General features: G+C 52.7%; 7 protein-coding genes across 7 annotated transcripts; 4 read left to right on the top strand and 3 right to left on the bottom strand.

The window, feature by feature from the left end:
* Positions 1-3: 3 nt before the first annotated feature.
* MYCFIDRAFT_104646 (uncharacterized protein) lies at positions 4-3,846 on the bottom strand (the record flags this gene model as incomplete). Its single annotated transcript, XM_007928208.2, has 2 exons — positions 4-2,691; positions 2,866-3,846. Coding segments are annotated over 2 exons (3,669 nt in total), but the record flags the coding sequence as incomplete, so codon positions are not given.
* A 487-nt stretch (positions 3,847-4,333) lies between these two features.
* MYCFIDRAFT_58365 (uncharacterized protein) lies at positions 4,334-5,583 on the bottom strand. Its single transcript, XM_007927703.1, has 4 exons — positions 5,552-5,583; positions 5,332-5,418; positions 5,068-5,224; positions 4,334-5,014 (listed from the first exon to the last, which is right to left on the bottom strand). The coding sequence occupies exons 2-4, from the start codon at positions 5,416-5,418 to the stop codon at positions 4,647-4,649; spliced, it is 612 nt and encodes a 203-aa protein (XP_007925894.1). The 5' UTR covers positions 5,552-5,583; the 3' UTR covers positions 4,334-4,646.
* Positions 5,584-6,714: 1,131 nt separating this feature from the next.
* On the top strand, positions 6,715-7,938 carry MYCFIDRAFT_137488 (uncharacterized protein; the record flags this gene model as incomplete). Its single annotated transcript, XM_007928209.1, has 1 exon — positions 6,715-7,938. The coding sequence occupies one exon, from the start codon at positions 6,715-6,717 to the stop codon at positions 7,936-7,938; it is 1,224 nt and encodes a 407-aa protein (XP_007926400.1).
* Positions 7,939-8,701: 763 nt separating this feature from the next.
* On the top strand, positions 8,702-10,536 carry MYCFIDRAFT_174550 (uncharacterized protein; the record flags this gene model as incomplete). The annotated part of the gene is made up of 11 exons (XM_007928210.1): positions 8,702-8,753; positions 8,786-8,836; positions 8,908-9,032; positions 9,092-9,134; positions 9,182-9,254; positions 9,290-9,324; positions 9,347-9,451; positions 9,485-9,518; positions 9,551-9,580; positions 9,607-9,642; positions 9,666-10,536. The coding sequence occupies 11 exons, from the start codon at positions 8,702-8,704 to the stop codon at positions 10,534-10,536; spliced, it is 1,455 nt and encodes a 484-aa protein (XP_007926401.1).
* Positions 10,537-10,538: 2 nt separating this feature from the next.
* MYCFIDRAFT_211236 (uncharacterized protein) lies at positions 10,539-11,812 on the top strand. Its single transcript, XM_007928211.1, has one exon. The coding sequence runs from the start codon at positions 10,564-10,566 to the stop codon at positions 11,467-11,469; it is 906 nt and encodes a 301-aa protein (XP_007926402.1). The 5' UTR covers positions 10,539-10,563; the 3' UTR covers positions 11,470-11,812.
* An 872-nt stretch (positions 11,813-12,684) lies between these two features.
* Positions 12,685-13,999, top strand: MYCFIDRAFT_70811 (carbohydrate esterase family 1 protein). Its single transcript, XM_007927747.1, has 2 exons — positions 12,685-13,128; positions 13,192-13,999. The coding sequence occupies exons 1-2, from the start codon at positions 12,876-12,878 to the stop codon at positions 13,923-13,925; spliced, it is 987 nt and encodes a 328-aa protein (XP_007925938.1). The 5' UTR covers positions 12,685-12,875; the 3' UTR covers positions 13,926-13,999.
* An 89-nt stretch (positions 14,000-14,088) lies between these two features.
* On the bottom strand, positions 14,089-14,466 carry MYCFIDRAFT_137464 (uncharacterized protein; the record flags this gene model as incomplete). The annotated part of the gene is made up of 1 exon (XM_007928212.1): positions 14,089-14,466. A coding segment is annotated over one exon (378 nt), but the record flags the coding sequence as incomplete, so codon positions are not given.
* Between the last annotated feature and the right edge of the window lie 1,055 nt (positions 14,467-15,521).

The following is a 15,521-nucleotide window of genomic DNA, read 5'->3' on the forward strand; positions in this document are numbered from 1 at the left end:
TTATTACTTCAGTCCAAAGCCTTCACTCTCATAAACAGCTCTCCAGAGCTTCTCCTCAAGCTGCTCACGATAATCATACCGCCAGAGTACCAACATGTTGAAACAAGTTCTCGCAACTGGAAATCTGCTTCTTTCGTCCAGGCCACCACCGCCCCATCCATCGCCGCCAGCTTGGATTCTCAAAATTAGACTTGTTGCGCCAACGGCAGGGATGCGATCAGTGCCGGTGATGAAGGTTAGTAGCTTCCTTTGCTTCTCAGGAGAGGCTTCGGCGAAAAGCTCCCAAAACCAAGTGATGACAGGTACAGATTCCGCAGGCTTTTGAATGGCCTGGTGAGGAGGCTGGAAATGGCGCCAATTCTCGTATTGCGCAACAGCTCGGAGAGAGTCTACGTCCAGACTTTCGTCAGAGCCGCGGATGAGCAGTTCGATTTCTTCGGCTCGAAACAGCGACAATGCGTTGCCCTGGCAGACTTGAAAGAAACCGCGCTTGAAAGGCTCGAATTGTCGCACCACTGCAGTGTCGAGCATGTATCGCACGTACGCATCGACGAATTCGTGCCGGTTCGCGTTTGTGACTGGTATATTGGTGCCGTTCGCTTTCAGAGGTACATCGGTGGTGACACCATATCGCTCAACCGAAGCAACAAAGTCGCGACAGTATGTTGCTTCCACATCGCCATCGAAGTCGAGCAGCTTTTGCAGACCGGCTGCCAGCGAAGGACGAAACTCTGCAAGATCGTTGAGCGTATATGTCATCTGACCTTTGGTGCCTGTTAAAGATGATACATTGGTGTTGGCAGCAGACGTGACGGACGACGGGGCAGCAGCGAGCAGTTTTCGGAAGGCAAATGGAGGCAGCGCGACATCCAAGATCGTGCTGTTGTAGATTGCCAGACCGAGGAGGGCACCGACGAGGAAGTATTGGTCCGAAGTCTCGAAAGAGTTTGGATTGAAGTAGCAGGTGTTCGATTCATCGTCGTACACGAACATGCCATGGTTTGGATCGAAAATGTCGCGCACGAGCATGAGGAACCACTCTTTCCTCGGCCCGCCAGCATCGACACCCTCCTCGTCGGTGAAATGCACACGCAGCCCTTTCTTCAACTCCTCCTGTCCTGACCCGACAGCTTCACTGATCTGGCGAAGACTGTCATCAACCATACATTCACGGCGGACACGGAGGTGAAAGTGGCCATCGATCGTTCGATTGTGGAGAACCTGGTCAAAATACGCCTCGCGGGCTTTGACTTCCATTTGTCGTCTTGCGTCGTGCTCCAGAATCTTGATCTTGGTGCCTATGGAGATGAAAATAGGATACTTGCAGAAAGCGAACTTCTCTCGTCGAGTTTCCCAAACCCGAAAGTCCGCGATCATATCGTGGTAGTCCAGTAGAGTGTTGTAGAAACTCGAAGTGTGCAAGAGTTGGCCGCTTCTCCTGGCCTTGGCAAAAGGTGAGACACTGCTACCAGCTACAAGTGAGTCGACTCGAGTCTCGTCGGTTTGACGACGCTTTCCCTGCCAGATGTTGTTGGCAGTGAACAACATCGACATGACGCTGGCCGCGACCTTGGTCTGCCAGTCGTCCGTCCATTCAGGCTCTCCGCTCGTGTCATCTTTGCTTTTCTTGACCGATCCGCTCAAGCCCATGGCAGCGTGCAGTTGAGCAGAGGTGTTCATTGCACCACCTGTGAGATCCGGAATCAAGCCGCCGTCAACGACAGCACTCATTCTACGAGGCTTACCGTTTCGGCGGTCGATACGATGAGTGACGAAGCTGGCAACAAGATCGACAGTCTTCACAAAGTGATCTTCATCGTATCGCGAGAACCAGCCCGCAAGATACCAGTGACAGTTTTCTGGAGTGCCGGAAAGGAGACCAAATATTCGCTTTAGAAGGCCATTGTGCTGACTTCCAACATGGCCAGGTGACTTCCCGGTTGTAGGTTTAGGGCTGGCCTGCACGCTCCCATTTTGCTGTCCCGCGGTAAATTGCCCGGGAATTGTGTTCCTGCCGGATTTCGTCCTTTTCGGTTTCGTCGATGGGTACAAAGATGGGTTCATGAGTATGATCAGAAGCCATCGCAAGTCATCTGGTTCCTTCAATGGTCTGGTGGGTCGTTTCAATAGATTCTCAGTAATCTTCAGTAGCGCCCGGATGGCGTGCTCTCTAGCTTCAGCAATATCGTCGTCAATCATGTCAGCATTGGCATCACCTAGGATGTCATCTTTGACAAAGCCAGCTTCGTCAGGTTTCATTGACTCAATCTTCGACGTCCAGTCTTCTCCGGCGCTGTGAATTAGCTCATACCAGGAGTTCACTTCGCGCCAATTGATGTTTGGGGATTTTGATGCGACCGCACGCCGTGGCCCTTCGCCGACCTTTTTGCGACGAATAGCTTTGTCAGGCCGATCCAATTTGCCAGTCCACCAGGTCCCGTTCTCAACGATGTCACCAAGCAGAAGGGTCTTTGCATCCAACTCAGATAGGCCATCCACAGGACTCGGCTTCACGTCCGCAGCGGGTTCAGGTGGAGGCGTCGCAATGTCGCCAGCACTACGCGCTCGCACCTTCATGGCAGGCCTCACTGTGCTGAATGACGAGTTCAGACACTGAAAGTTGCCATAATTTGCAGACATGTAGTCTTCGAGTGGCCTGAAGATGGTCTTAACACGGTCGTAGCGACGGCGCTGTTCGGTCTCTTCCGCAGTAGCTCTTGGAGTTGCCAGATGCCGAGGCGAAATATGTGCATTCGATCGCAGACCACCACTGGGAGGAGGTAGCATGTTGTTCGAAGGCCGTCTGTTGGGGAAGCTCATTGGCGGAGGAGGAGGTTTGCGTGATGGCCTGGCGGGTATCGGCACTGGCTTTCGAGAGACAGAAGGTGGAGGGATAGGCTCATCTCCTGCTAAGGTGCCAGTGACGAGCGGAGTGTCAAGGCGAGTGCCGCTGAATGGGCTGAAGTCTGTGTGCTCGCGTATAGCTGCACTCGGCGCAAGTGTAGCGGCCCCTGCCTTGGGCGCATCCGGCCGAGAAGTCGAGATGGCGTCTTCTGTCGGCTCTTTCGCTGCAGGTGCTGTTTCGAGGTCGATGGCACCCATCGCCGCTGGCAACTGATCAGGACCGAAGACATCCTCCTGAGGCGTAGGGGGGGTCCGTGATGCAGGCTCGTCAGGCTTTCGACATCTTGACTCCAGATAGGTGACGATGCATTTGTCGATGATGGCACGCGTTCGCTCGACGGATATAGGCAGCTTGCCGGCATGGTGGGCATGTCCTGGATATGTGTCGGCCCTCTTCACCTGCGGCCTATCCTTGCCCCCCTGCTCGTGCTCTTCGACTGGCTTGAGGTCATTGACGGTCAAGCATGCTATACACCTAAATGTGCTCAGGTCTCTTGGCACATTGACCTTGTTGTCACAGCACATGCATCTCCTCGCTGCCTTGCTGTCGTCATCTTGCTTTCCCTTTCTGCCCGAAAGCAGGCTCGTCGGCGCACTCTGCGCTGGTCCATCGTCCAGCACTGGCACCAGCCCATCGTCCCAAGCAACATCTGCATCGTTGAAATTTGTGCTCTTCTTGCGCCCGAAGATCTTGGGCAGTGGATGACTGATCGAGCGGCTATGCGCATGCTGTCGTGTGCCATTCGCACGTGGCTTGGTCGGGGTCGGACTTGCAGCAAGTCGTTCCGGGTTCAGTGTCGGCGGATCGAGATAGTCGTTCGGTGGTCGCGGCCGTGTTCTGGTGCGATTCACCGCATTGTTATTGCTGTTCACTGATGCGGAGCTGGGCGCAGAGCTGCCACTGCCACTGCCACTGCCACTAGACAGCAGTCGGCTGGACCAAGACGAAGGCATGCCGACGCGGCGCTCATCTGTCCCAGCTGTTCTCGTGCTCCGCGCTGCAGTCGTCACTCCTCCACCCAGGATGTGGTATGGTACAGAGATTGGCGCACATCCAAGAGCCTCAGTCACCAAGCAACGAACGCGTGTACGGCAGCGATTCCTCTGACGCGACCGAGGGTCCAGGTTCAGGTCAGGTTCAGTTGTTGGCGGTATGGAAGGCAGGCAAGCTACCTGCGCCTCACACAACAGCAGCCACGGCTTGGGCTGGCAACGCAATCAGTACAAGCGAGCAGTAGCTGCCGTGTTGCAGAGATACCAGACACATTTGCAAAGCATGATTCACACACGGGAACGTTAACGTATTTCTGCTGCTACAGTAGAGACGTCGTCTGCCAAGCTCAATACGAACCGCTTGCCGGCAGCGAGGGGGTGAACCTTCGCAAGGGCATCCCATACTGGCACTCGCACTAATCGTTAAGCATGGAACCACTTCTTCACGCGTTCGCACATACATTTAGCTCATGAGATTACGTTTGAGACTTGAAGGCGCTTCAAAGTCGTGGTTGGAAGGAAATGAGACCGAGGGTCGACGCTCGGAAGTCAATCGTGGTAATTTGATCTCATTTCACATAGCCCGACACGCCGGCTTTCGCTACGTGACCGGAGGTGGACCGCACAAAATGCACGCCATATGCCCTCTGACAACGTGCAATAGACTTGCCCATACCGTTGCAACTCCAGCGCGAAGGTGATGCAGCATGACTTCCATAAATTCTCGACAACCGCTTTCAACTTCCCACTTATCGGTAGCGCCAGAGAGACAGGGTGTTCTGGCGCTTCCAGGTGTGACGACGGCCGGCCTTGGTGTTGTTGTAGCGGTGGCCCTTGTTGAGACCTCTGCTCTTCTTGCCGGTGGCAGTCAGACCACGAGACTCGCGGTGCTTGTGCACTGGGTTCACGATCCAGTTGATGCGTGGGTCCTTGCGGATGGCCTTGTGCTGTGGGTCAACGAGGATGATCTCGTAGTACTTGTAGGTCGAGTCCTGGTTGATCCAGTAGCTGTTAAGCACGCGCAAGTTGGCGCAGCGGCGGCCAACACGCTCCTCGGCGGTGGACTTGAGCGAGCGCTGGTACTTGAGTTGGTTCACACCCTGGTTGGTTGGCTTGCCTGCATAGACACATCAGCATTTCTCTCTCCTCTCTTGTCTCATGCGAGCATACCGTAGGTGGCACCCTTTGGCACTGGCCTCTTGCGACCACCGCGGCGAACACGCACACGGTAGATGACATATCCCTGCTTGGCCTTGTATCCGAGGCGGCGGGCCTTGTCTGGGCGGGATGGGCGCGAGGCGCGGTGGATGACGTTCAGCTGGCGGAGCTAGATTGATGTACTCTCAGCAAATGATCAACGAGTACGATCAAAGCACAAGCATGTGCAGCCAACGCTGCACTGCTTTATGCCGCTCATGGAATATCGGGTCGTACCTCCCAGCAACGAACGCGGAGCAAGAAGCGCATGACATCGCTCTGCTTCTTCTTTTGAAGCTCCTCGAGATACTTGTGGGCACCCATCTGTAGCCGGAGTTAGCACATGTGCGGTGGAGTTGTGGCTGTCGCAGTCTCGATGTGAAGACGGTGTAGCAATTCGAATATCCTCGTCTGTTCCAATGCCATCTTCTCCATCGATTCGTGCGGTTCGTCGTACCTTGGCTGTGTGGGCGGGTGTTGCTGGTCGATTGGCGACGTGCCTTGCGAAGTCTCGAAAGTCGATGGAAAAGCTGGAGATGAAGGTGCGATGCCAAGATGTGGAAATTTCCGACGAATCAGATGAGCTCAACCACTGTTGGCTGCGCTGGGATCATGAAACATGGCCGCCCTTGCTGAGTGCACATGATCTTTCGACGACTTCAGTTTGGTCGGTGAAAGTCCTGTTCACCCAGTAATGGTCTCCAAGGCCTTGTTATCACAGTGTCTGCTCAAATTGCCTGAAGTGCTTGGAATGGATTTCAGCGTGGAACGCGGTTATTGCAGTAGCCGCTCTGGCACACGATTACTTGCCCAGAACGAGGATAAGACGGGTCGTTCCCACTGCTGATGGAATCAAGCTTGCCTCTGTACTTTACTATTGCCTTCAAAGTCAAGAGCGCTGAAGATCGAACGCGCTCCATCACCATGCCCTCGACGGACCAGACGTCTGGAGCCCGCTCACCCGGCATGGCAGGACCCCAATACCATCAAGTCCAGGAGACATGAATCTCGTCTGAAGCGCCTCACTCTCTGTGTATGCGCTTCTTCATCTTCCAATCCGGCCCAGGTGCCCAGCAATCCAGCAGACAAGACGGCAAGCGACTGCAGAATACTCGCCATCACTTTGTCGACATGCATCGCGGAGGCAGCCGTCCTGGTCTGCAGCTCTGAACATCACAATCCAATGCTGCCCACTTGCCTTGCCCCGGTCCCAAGCACGTCCAAGCATGGCAGCATATAATCTTTCTCCCCGCTGCTTGAGGCAATGCCTGCGCGTGAAACAGCCAACGTAACCTCTCTCTCTCGACTTTGTTGAGGCACAGAATCGCTCGCAAGTATGGCGCTGCCAAGGCAAGCTATCTGCTCTCCCCACCTCGCTTCTTCCATCCCCTTTGCTTTCCGCTGCCGTTGAATTCTCAGACCATTTTCAACACCAGTCCCATCGCGTCGCGGCTGTGGAGTCACATAGATGTGTCAAAAATGGAGTCAAGAAGGTTTTGGAGGCGAATTTGCCTTTTCCTGATCGGAGTCGCAGGAATACAGCTCATCACTGTCCTTTACAATAGCATAGGCAGCTCCACAGTGGAAGTGGTATCCGAGCCCTCCTCATCTGTCCCTGAGATGGTGGCAGAAGACAACAACGAGGACTTTGAAAAGGTAGCGGCTGCAGGGCTTCAGCCATCAAGATCCAACGCCGACTGGTTGGTGACTAAAGAGGCACAAGTCGATACTGGACATGGCCTGCCTGATAATTTGACTGAAGCACAATGCACAAGTGCATTTCCCGACCTTTACCGAGAAATTGAGAGAGCAGTGGCGTACTGGAGAAATCGGCAGCATACAATCGCTGCTGAGGATGTCGATATAACATGGCGAAACCAGAGCAACAATGGTGGCGGCGCTATGCGAGTTCTCGTTCACAACCAAGAACTGCGAATCTTGGAATCAATGGACACAATAAGTCACGTAGGCTATCGAGGTCGCGCGTTTGGCATATTGGGGTTGCTCCAGCGCGCAGTTGAAAGTGCGATAGCGGGAGGAGAAATTCTGCCTACCATTGAGGCGGCACTGCTCTTCGAAGATATCTCCAATCCTCCAACTGACGAGGGTACCCATTCTTTCTGGACCTGGTCATCCCTCAAAGATCATGCCCCTCATGAACGTCTCTGGCTGATACCCAACTTCGATTTCTGGTATTCCAGTCCTCAAGGCTCGTACGAAGCAGCACGAATGCATGCCATGAGAAATGATGCGCCATTTGCTCATAAAATTCCTAAAGTCGTTTGGCGCGGGACGGAATGGACCAACAAGGAGTTGCGAGATGGACTGGTCAATATTGGTGCCGACAAAGATTGGGCGGACCTCAAGTTCATCGATTGGAGCTCAAGCGAAGCAGGAAACAAGATTCCTGTTGAGGACCTCTGCAAGTACGCTTTGACAGTCCACACCGAGGGCGTGAGCTACAGCGGCCGTCTGAAGTACCTGCTCAATTGCGACTCGCTCCCGATTGTGCATGACCTGAAGTGGAACGCACATTACTACCATTTGCTGATCAAGGACGGACCTATGCAGAACTACATTCATGCCAAGCGCGACTGGAGCGATCTGCCAGCGAATGCGGAATTCTACCTGAACAACACGGATGAGGCGAAGCACATCATTGCAAATTCGCTCGCCACTTTCCGCAACAAGTACCTGACACAGGCAGCCACGTCATGTTATATCAGGAAATTGATTCAAGGATACAGCACCGTTTCCTTCACGCCAGATATGAACAGTATGGCGGACCAAGGTGTTCCCTTCAAGGAATTCATGGAGAATCCTGAAGACAGACATCATTTGTGAGGATTCAGCGAAGCATGGCAGCAACGAGAAACGTGATTTAGAGATACCCAGTATAGAACAATAGTGCGCGATACTCGATGTTCCAAGAACAGTGCAGTAAAACCTCGAAATCAAGTGCCAAAACTTAAAAGTAGGACGTCCTCATCTAACGTTTGTTGGAGCAAGGGCCTTTTGCTTTCCCCACTTTGTCTGCAGCTTCCGGGCACCCTGGATCGCTGTACTTGCATCCCTGTGGACAACATACCGAGCCGTGGGGGTCGGTCCACCAGTGATTCGATAAGCCACCAGCGGCCTTGCACGCCGCACCTCCGTTGGTAATCTGCATAGGAAGTTAGCATACAGTAGTGTAATTCTCAAGTGACTGCAGTCAACATTACCTTGCAAGCGTATTCCCCGTTTTTGCAAATCGGCTGTTGACCAACCCCACAGTGCACATTCCTGTCGGCCCAATCTTGCCTGCAAGGATGGGGCGCATCACGTGCGTGCTTTTGGAAGCTATCAGCTACCATCCGAAGGACAAGTAGAAATCGAGTTTGCATACCAGTCCACGAATTGCAAATTTGTTTCTATTTGGGAACGTGGTCTCCAAAGCTACGACCCGAAAGCCATCTAGATCCATGGCGGAGGCAAGACTCAGGAGAGCGGTGATTGCAAAGATTGTGGACTTCATGATTAGTAAGTGAAGACTGCTCTCATAAGTAAGAAGTGGGAGATAGGCGCCTGCAGTCCTTACTAGCAGACGAGACTATATATAATAAAATGCATGCCTGTCTTTGGGAAATTATCCAACGCGAAGGGACTCCTAAGTGCCCTGAGTTGAAGACTAATAGGCATGCTTTACATACAGCGTCTGATCACATCGGAGTGAAAGTGGGTATTCCCCAAACCCTTGCTCCTCGTGGATTATAGCGAATAGCAACTTGTTATTCAGCGGTCCGACCCTAGTCACTTTCACTCAGACGTGGTAAGACGCTGTAGATTCTGCTGCCGCACGAGTCCCTGACCAACCACCAACTCGCTACAGTATATCGGTAGATGGTGCAGTGCCCATTTACGTTCATTGGACTAGGGTTGCGGAAATTCCATCACTCTGGGTCGGTAGAGTAGCGACGTTTTTGTTACTAAAAATATATGATTCCAGGGCACTTTGCAGGGTCGTATGGAAAGGCTCAAGGTGCACTGGAGTCTGGACGGGAGTTATTAGTTCTATCTCGATTCTCGAACGAACTTACATGTGCTTTAGGGGTTGATGCACTTGCACCTCCGACGTCACCATTGCAGACCGAGATCCCACTCTCTTGGAAAATCCAATGGCTGTTCCTTCACATAATCACATTATGGATCTCTTCAGCGCGTCGTCGGCGGCGGCGTTGACAGCTCTCACACGTGACACGTCCAATGTATTGAGGCAGTGCTCGTGCCGATCGTCTCCAGGCGACGACTTTTTGGCAGCTGGATGCGGGTCATAGTACACCGCCGACCTTTCTACATATTCCAGTCCAGTACCCACAACGTCACGATTAAGAGACATAACTCCTGCGCCAAGCCAGCCTGATGGTATTATGGTATACAGAGGCAAGGTGCAACTTCCCGTGGACCGAGTTTTGTCCAGCACTGACCCGGCTCTAGCCTTCAGCGGGTTGTGAGAACTGCCGCAGGGCCAAGAAGCGATGCGGCCTGGAACAGCCATCTTGTGCTCGATGCGTGAAACTCAAGAAAACGTGCAGCGGATACCGCGATGTCAATCAGCTGCAGATCCAGGATGAGAGCGCTGCGATGCGACTGAAAGCGGAACGTCAGAAAGCTCGAGCAGCAAAGACGGAAAATACTCTTGCCACTCCGGCCGCGACGACACGACCGCACTCGCCGAAGAGCGAGACATCTTCCTCGAGCGATGAGGCCATCGACATACCGATGCGTCCAAAGAATGCGCAGTTGATCACGCCGCATGATTTCACCCAAAATAACCCCGAGCAACACTCTGAGCAAAAGCCTCAGCACGGCCTTAGCATACCCCTAACCTTAAAACATAATGCAGATGAGGTTGGAGTGACCTACTTCTTCAAACAGTTCACTGCCGACAATGGACACTGGACTTTCCTTCGGCGGTACGAGACGCGTTCCGCGCTGGATCCAGTGCTAGACCTGGCGATCAAGGCCTGCGGCATCGCAGCCTTAGACAATGTGCAACCACTATTCATGGGACGAGAGTACTCGCGGTCCATCTACGCCCAAGCGTTGCGTCTTCTCCATGGCGCATTGCGAGATCCGAAGCGATGCAGATCAGATGAGAGTCTGATGGCCGTCTTAATGCTGGGCTATTTCGAGAATTTAACCTGCGATGGCCGAGAATCAATACAATCGTGGAAAGCTCATATCCGAGGAGCAATGCAATTGCTGCAGCTACGAGGGAAGAACCAATTCAAGTCTGTCGTCGGCCAGCTGCTTTTCCGAGAGATTCGTGCTCAAATCTTAATCTACACGATATGGGACGATCTCGACCCTCCATCCTTCTTGCGAGACTGGAATCAAGACTTGCAATTCCACTCTGCCAGTATTGAGGTCATTAGTCCTGCAGATGAGCTGTCGCTGATATGATTTGACTTTTCGAGACTGCGGTACCGAATGCGAATGCAGACCATTACGGACGAGGATGCATATAGCACCATCAATCATATCGAGATGAGAATGGTCCAGTGGTCGATTGACTCGATGAACACTCATCAGGCATGGAAATACCGAGACCTAGAGGTCCAAGATAGCCCTCACGTATGGAACGGCATGGTGCACGCATACGAGGGACACCCAGCAGCAAGCGTATGGGAGACCTATCGCAGCGTCAGGATCATGGTCACCCGCACTCAAGAGCTACTTCTTCGACGTTTTGGTGTGCCAAGCGAACAAGAAGAAGCACAGGTATCATATTTCAAAAGTGTCAGACGGCAAATGACAGACGACATTTGCGCCGCGATACCGTCCCAACTCGGACACGCACCAGGTTACAACTCGCCTTGTATCCTCATCACAGCCTACGGTTCAATCTGGCCCCTTTTCTTCGCCGGCACATGCGCTCTCGAACGCATAGGCCCTCAAATCTGGACCTCCTTATCCGACAAGAACAGCACTTACAGCATGTCAACCGCTACGTCCTCAGCTCTAGCCCAAGCCCTCTGGATTATCGGACGCCTAGAATACGTATCCAAAGAGGTCGGTCTACGCTGGGCAGACGGTATAGCAGCGACATTGAAGGGCGATTTCGAGATCGCTGGAGACGAAGATCTGCTCCCAGTTTATATCGAGGCCGATAGTAGGTATATCAAGATGTTTTGGAAACAGAAAATGACAGATATGAGGAATAACGAATTGTCGAATTGGGTGGAGAAGGTCAAGAATTCTGGGAGGGGGCCTACGGTTTTGATGGAGAGGGCGAGTCCGCTTAGTGATGCGCTTGCGCAGCCTAGAGAGCGACATGGACCTATTTGGGTGGGTGGTGGACGGATGGCGAATTCTTCGATGGAGCCTCGGTGGTGACCTCTGAGGCGAGCAGAAGGAGTTGGACATGGGTTGGTTGCATGCTTGGGGAGCGTGTATGGCTTTAGTCTTTTGGTGCACATTACGACAGCGTGGAGTATGGTGTAGCTGTCACTTTTGTTCTTCTCAATCTATGTCATATAGTACAGCCGAATGGCGGTACGATGGCTTTCTCTCTTTCTTTCTAGATGTTGGTGTAGCGCAAGTATGGCTTCACCTAAGGCAATTCTCGAGATGCAGCGCTGGGTGTGCAGTGCATACGTGGCTGCTTAGCAGGTAGAGCCCAGAGAGTCTAGTTGTGCGCAGAGCAGAGCAGAGCAGAGCAGTACGAGTGAATGTGGCGGCCATTGTGACATCTTTTCTTTGAGCTGTAAGCACTGTACTTCCAAGGAGATGTCTGCACGCCTCAGGCATGGGGACAGTCTTGGCAGAAGACAGCTGCTGTTCTCGTCGCTGGAACTCCTTGTCCAACTTCACCAGAAGCGATGCATACGGCACGCAAGGGACCTCAGCTTCGCCTCTCATCTATCACTTTTCCGAATCACATGCTGCCGTCCTACCGTCTAGCTTCTCCTCACGACGCCGACGTATGACCTCGTGCATTACCAGACTTGGGATCGGCCGGATAAGACTGCACAACGGCTTCTCATGGCTTACCGCATCCCGCCCTACCGGCTGCCGTTGCTGAAGGAATGCCGTCTTGGGCCATGCTTGCGAAAATAATTCACATGCAACAACGAACGTCCCGACACCTTCCTTGCTGCTGGGGTGGCCTCGTTGCAGCAGGAACGAGCGGCACGGCACATACGCACGCCATCTGTGCCTCGGAACTCTCTGCACTCGAACCTGATGCGGAAGCTGATGCGCTTCGTGTGCCTGACTACATCCTCCACAATAATGCTTTGCGATGACGATGTGCTGGCAGGCCCAACTGTCGCAAGCCACTGAGCTAGGCTCGCCTTGGCAAAAGCGTGTGTGCACGTACTATATGCGTCTGCACTCTGCGCAAGCATAGCATTCTCGTCATGCTACCTCGCTGCTGATCTCCCCGAAAGTGGTATGTCGAAGTGCATGCACTACCCGAGCTTGCTATTGTTAAAGTCTGAGCTATTGTCCGGCAGGCTCAGACATTCCACGTGAGATTTCCTCGGCGTCCGTTGCATTGATATATTGGCATCTATTCCTATGTTTTGCACTCGCTGTCTGGTACAAAATCGATCTCGCGGAACTCAGCAATTCAAAAGCAATCTTCATCTTGCTGACGGCTCGACTGGCAAGCGCAGTCACTGATTGACGCAACACTGTGATAAAAGTATTCTTACCAAACAGCATTCAGAGTAGCTCATCGACCATCATTCGGAGAAGCCCCACGGGAATCATCAAGACAGCGATTGGAGAGCGAAATCATGCCTAGTCTCACGTTCTGGGCGGCTTGCGCAGCAGCACTCGACCTGACTGCGGGAACTCCTCTCAAGAGACATCAATTCAAAAATCAAGATACAACAGGATGCGGCATGACCCATAACGAAGGGTTCAACAATGGAACGGCAGACCATAGCATCAAGTCCGGCGGCTACACCAGAACTTACGCAGTGAATGTACCTGACGGTTACAACAACAATACCGAGAAGAAGTGGCCGCTGATCATCGATTATCATGGCAAGTGAGCCTCCTGATGAGATCAAATCACAAGCTGGCTGGCTAACATAACCCAACAAACAGGCAATGGTGGGACGCCCTATCAGCAGTACGACAACTCGCAGTACTACAAATACCCTGCAGGTCAAGAGTATTTGGTGGTCTATCCCCAAGGCTATAATGGATCCTGGCAGGGTCCTTCGTACGCGGTCAAAGGTGTCGACGATCTACAGTTCACAACAGACCTCCTCGCCAAGATGCGAACAAAGTACTGCATCGACGACAACCGCGTCTACGCCTCGGGAAAGTCTAATGGTGGCGGTTTTGTAGACACTCTTGCGTGTTCCGACAACGGAGATGAATTCGCCGCATTCGCGATGGCATCTGCGGCGCTCTACACAGACACCAGCGAAGGCAGCTGTACGAAGAAGCGAGCAATTCTAGAGAGCCATGGCGACGAAGACTCCACGATTCATTACCATCCAACCAAAGACGGCTCAGGCGGTCCATTACCCGATATCTCCAAATGGGTGTCGTGGTGGGGACAACGAACTTGCGGATCCGGCACTGCGCCAGTCAACTCTGGAGACTTGGGAGGCTATAATACGACGTGCTACTCCTGCGGCGACTATTCTGATGTCATCTCCCACTACCAGATCTTCGAATTGGGACATTGCTGGCCAAGTTCCACGAGCAGTAATTGGGATGCGAGTGATCATTACAACCAGACAACGAGGAAGTGCTTGGACAAAGCCCTGGACTACACTCCAGTTGTGCTAGATTTCTTTGGAAAGTGGAATTTGGATAATGCACCATAGACGCTGGGTCGACAGCAACATTGACACCGTACTTCACAAAGAAAGAAAGAAAGAAAGAAAAAATGCTAAGCAAGAGCAGCTCCATTGTCCTCTACAGCATCCTATTTTTTTTCTTGTACGAACATGCCTCATACTTGAAGTAAAACTCATCCTACCAAGCAAGCTAATCCTCCCACAGCACCAAACATCTGCACTCAATACTATGCCTTGGAAGCCCATAATCCCCCTCCCAACTAAACGCCGTATGCGGCGCACGTCTCGCCAACCCGTCTTCCATCTTCGAATCAAAAATCTTTAACAAAAATGCCTCGTGCGGCTTCATCTCCGAAACATACCACCACTTGTGCTCGTCCGGACCAGAAGGCGCTTCCACAGCCCAAGCCTCCACCGGAGCTTTCGGAGCGTAGGCGTCCTGCCACGATCCACCATCCCTTCGAGATGTTTCGGGAAAATAGATCGTTTGTTCATGCAAATGTTCTTCGGGGACACTTCTCGCATCACAGACGGCCAGAGCGTCGCGCGTGGCGGGGGTGATGGATTGGTCGCCAGACGTTGAGGATTGCGAAGCGTGGGAGTTTTTGGAGGGTTTCGGGTGGGTTGTTGTATTTGGGCATGGCTCCGGTGATGCGGGTGTAGGCTGCTTGGTAGGATTGGTCGATGTGGACGAAACCTGCGGAGCCGGGGGCGGGAGTGCGGTCGGTGTCTTTGACAGATCTTGTTCCGTGTTGAGGATGTGGGTTTGGGATTGACGGCGGACGACGTGGGCGAATGGGGATGACTTTTGAGGCGCCCGTGCTGGTGGGAGGGGGGGGAGGGTTGTTTTGTTTTAGAAAGTGAGATGATAAATTTGCAGAGAGGGAGAGGGAGGGAATTTACTGTTTCTTGAGGAGTTCTGCACATTCGGGATAGTAGATTTCTTTGATCTGGTCTTCGGTGTCGAATTCTTGTTCGGAACTTTCGTGTTCGACGACTTGGAAACCTTGCTTGTCTAATGTGATGCTCTCTTTGCTAGTAGAACGAATGTCGCGGAAGCTAGATGAAGTCTGCGTTTCCACTTGTCGATCAGTGGGATTTTTTTGAGCTACCTGGCAAAGAAACGTATTATTGGTGTACACCTCGCTGATCATGGAGGCATGCGGTTTGACATGTCCAGCTTGTCGCGGCTTCCACCTTGTGCGGAAGAATACTACTTCTTTCGCAAGGCTGGGATCATTCATTCTCAAGCAGTCTCGTCGAGTGATGAGTCTCGGGAAGCCGTACTCTGTTTCTCCAATTTAGGCCAAGGCTGAGCACCGAGCTCATGAGACTGGATGAAGGTCATTCTGGCGGCAAGTCGATGCCACACTAGAGGTTACATCGGTATGCTTCAGCCGTCAGCGGCATACCACGTGCTGCCTCCAGTAACCCACTCTTCGTCGTCTGTGCTGCAGATGAGAATGAAATTGGAGTATGGGCGAGCCGTCAGGGTCGGCTGATGACCTCTTTGCGTCAGCACACCCATTAATGGTCGTGTCGCCTAGATTGATGCGCTTCATTCTTCGTTGGCGCAGCACAAGACGGCATCGCCAGAGTAAGAGAGATTCGTGAAAGGGACGA

The sequence above is a fragment of the Pseudocercospora fijiensis genome (genome assembly GCF_000340215.1).
Source record: "Pseudocercospora fijiensis CIRAD86 unplaced genomic scaffold MYCFIscaffold_4, whole genome shotgun sequence".
Classification (NCBI taxonomy): Eukaryota; Fungi; Ascomycota; class Dothideomycetes; order Mycosphaerellales; family Mycosphaerellaceae; genus Pseudocercospora; species Pseudocercospora fijiensis.

What these genes read in the sequence shown, in the direction of transcription:
- MYCFIDRAFT_58365 (XM_007927703.1), bottom strand. Translation starts at nt 5,418, where the DNA reads ATGGGTGCCCACAAGTATCTCGAGGAGCTTCAAAAGAAGAAGCAGAGC. An exon ending in TCCGCGTTCGTTGCTGGGAG is followed by an intron (nt 5,225 to 5,331) that starts GTACGACCCGAT and finishes ACATCAATCTAG; the next exon opens with CTCCGCCAGCTGAACGTCAT. An exon ending in GCCAAAGGGTGCCACCTACG is followed by an intron (nt 5,015 to 5,067) that starts GTATGCTCGCAT and finishes GTGTCTATGCAG; the next exon opens with GCAAGCCAACCAACCAGGGT.
- MYCFIDRAFT_211236 (XM_007928211.1), top strand. Translation starts at nt 10,564, where the DNA reads ATGCGAATGCAGACCATTACGGACGAGGATGCATATAGCACCATCAAT.
- MYCFIDRAFT_70811 (XM_007927747.1), top strand. Translation starts at nt 12,876, where the DNA reads ATGCCTAGTCTCACGTTCTGGGCGGCTTGCGCAGCAGCACTCGACCTG. An exon ending in GCTGATCATCGATTATCATG is followed by an intron (nt 13,129 to 13,191) that starts GCAAGTGAGCCT and finishes CCCAACAAACAG; the next exon opens with GCAATGGTGGGACGCCCTAT.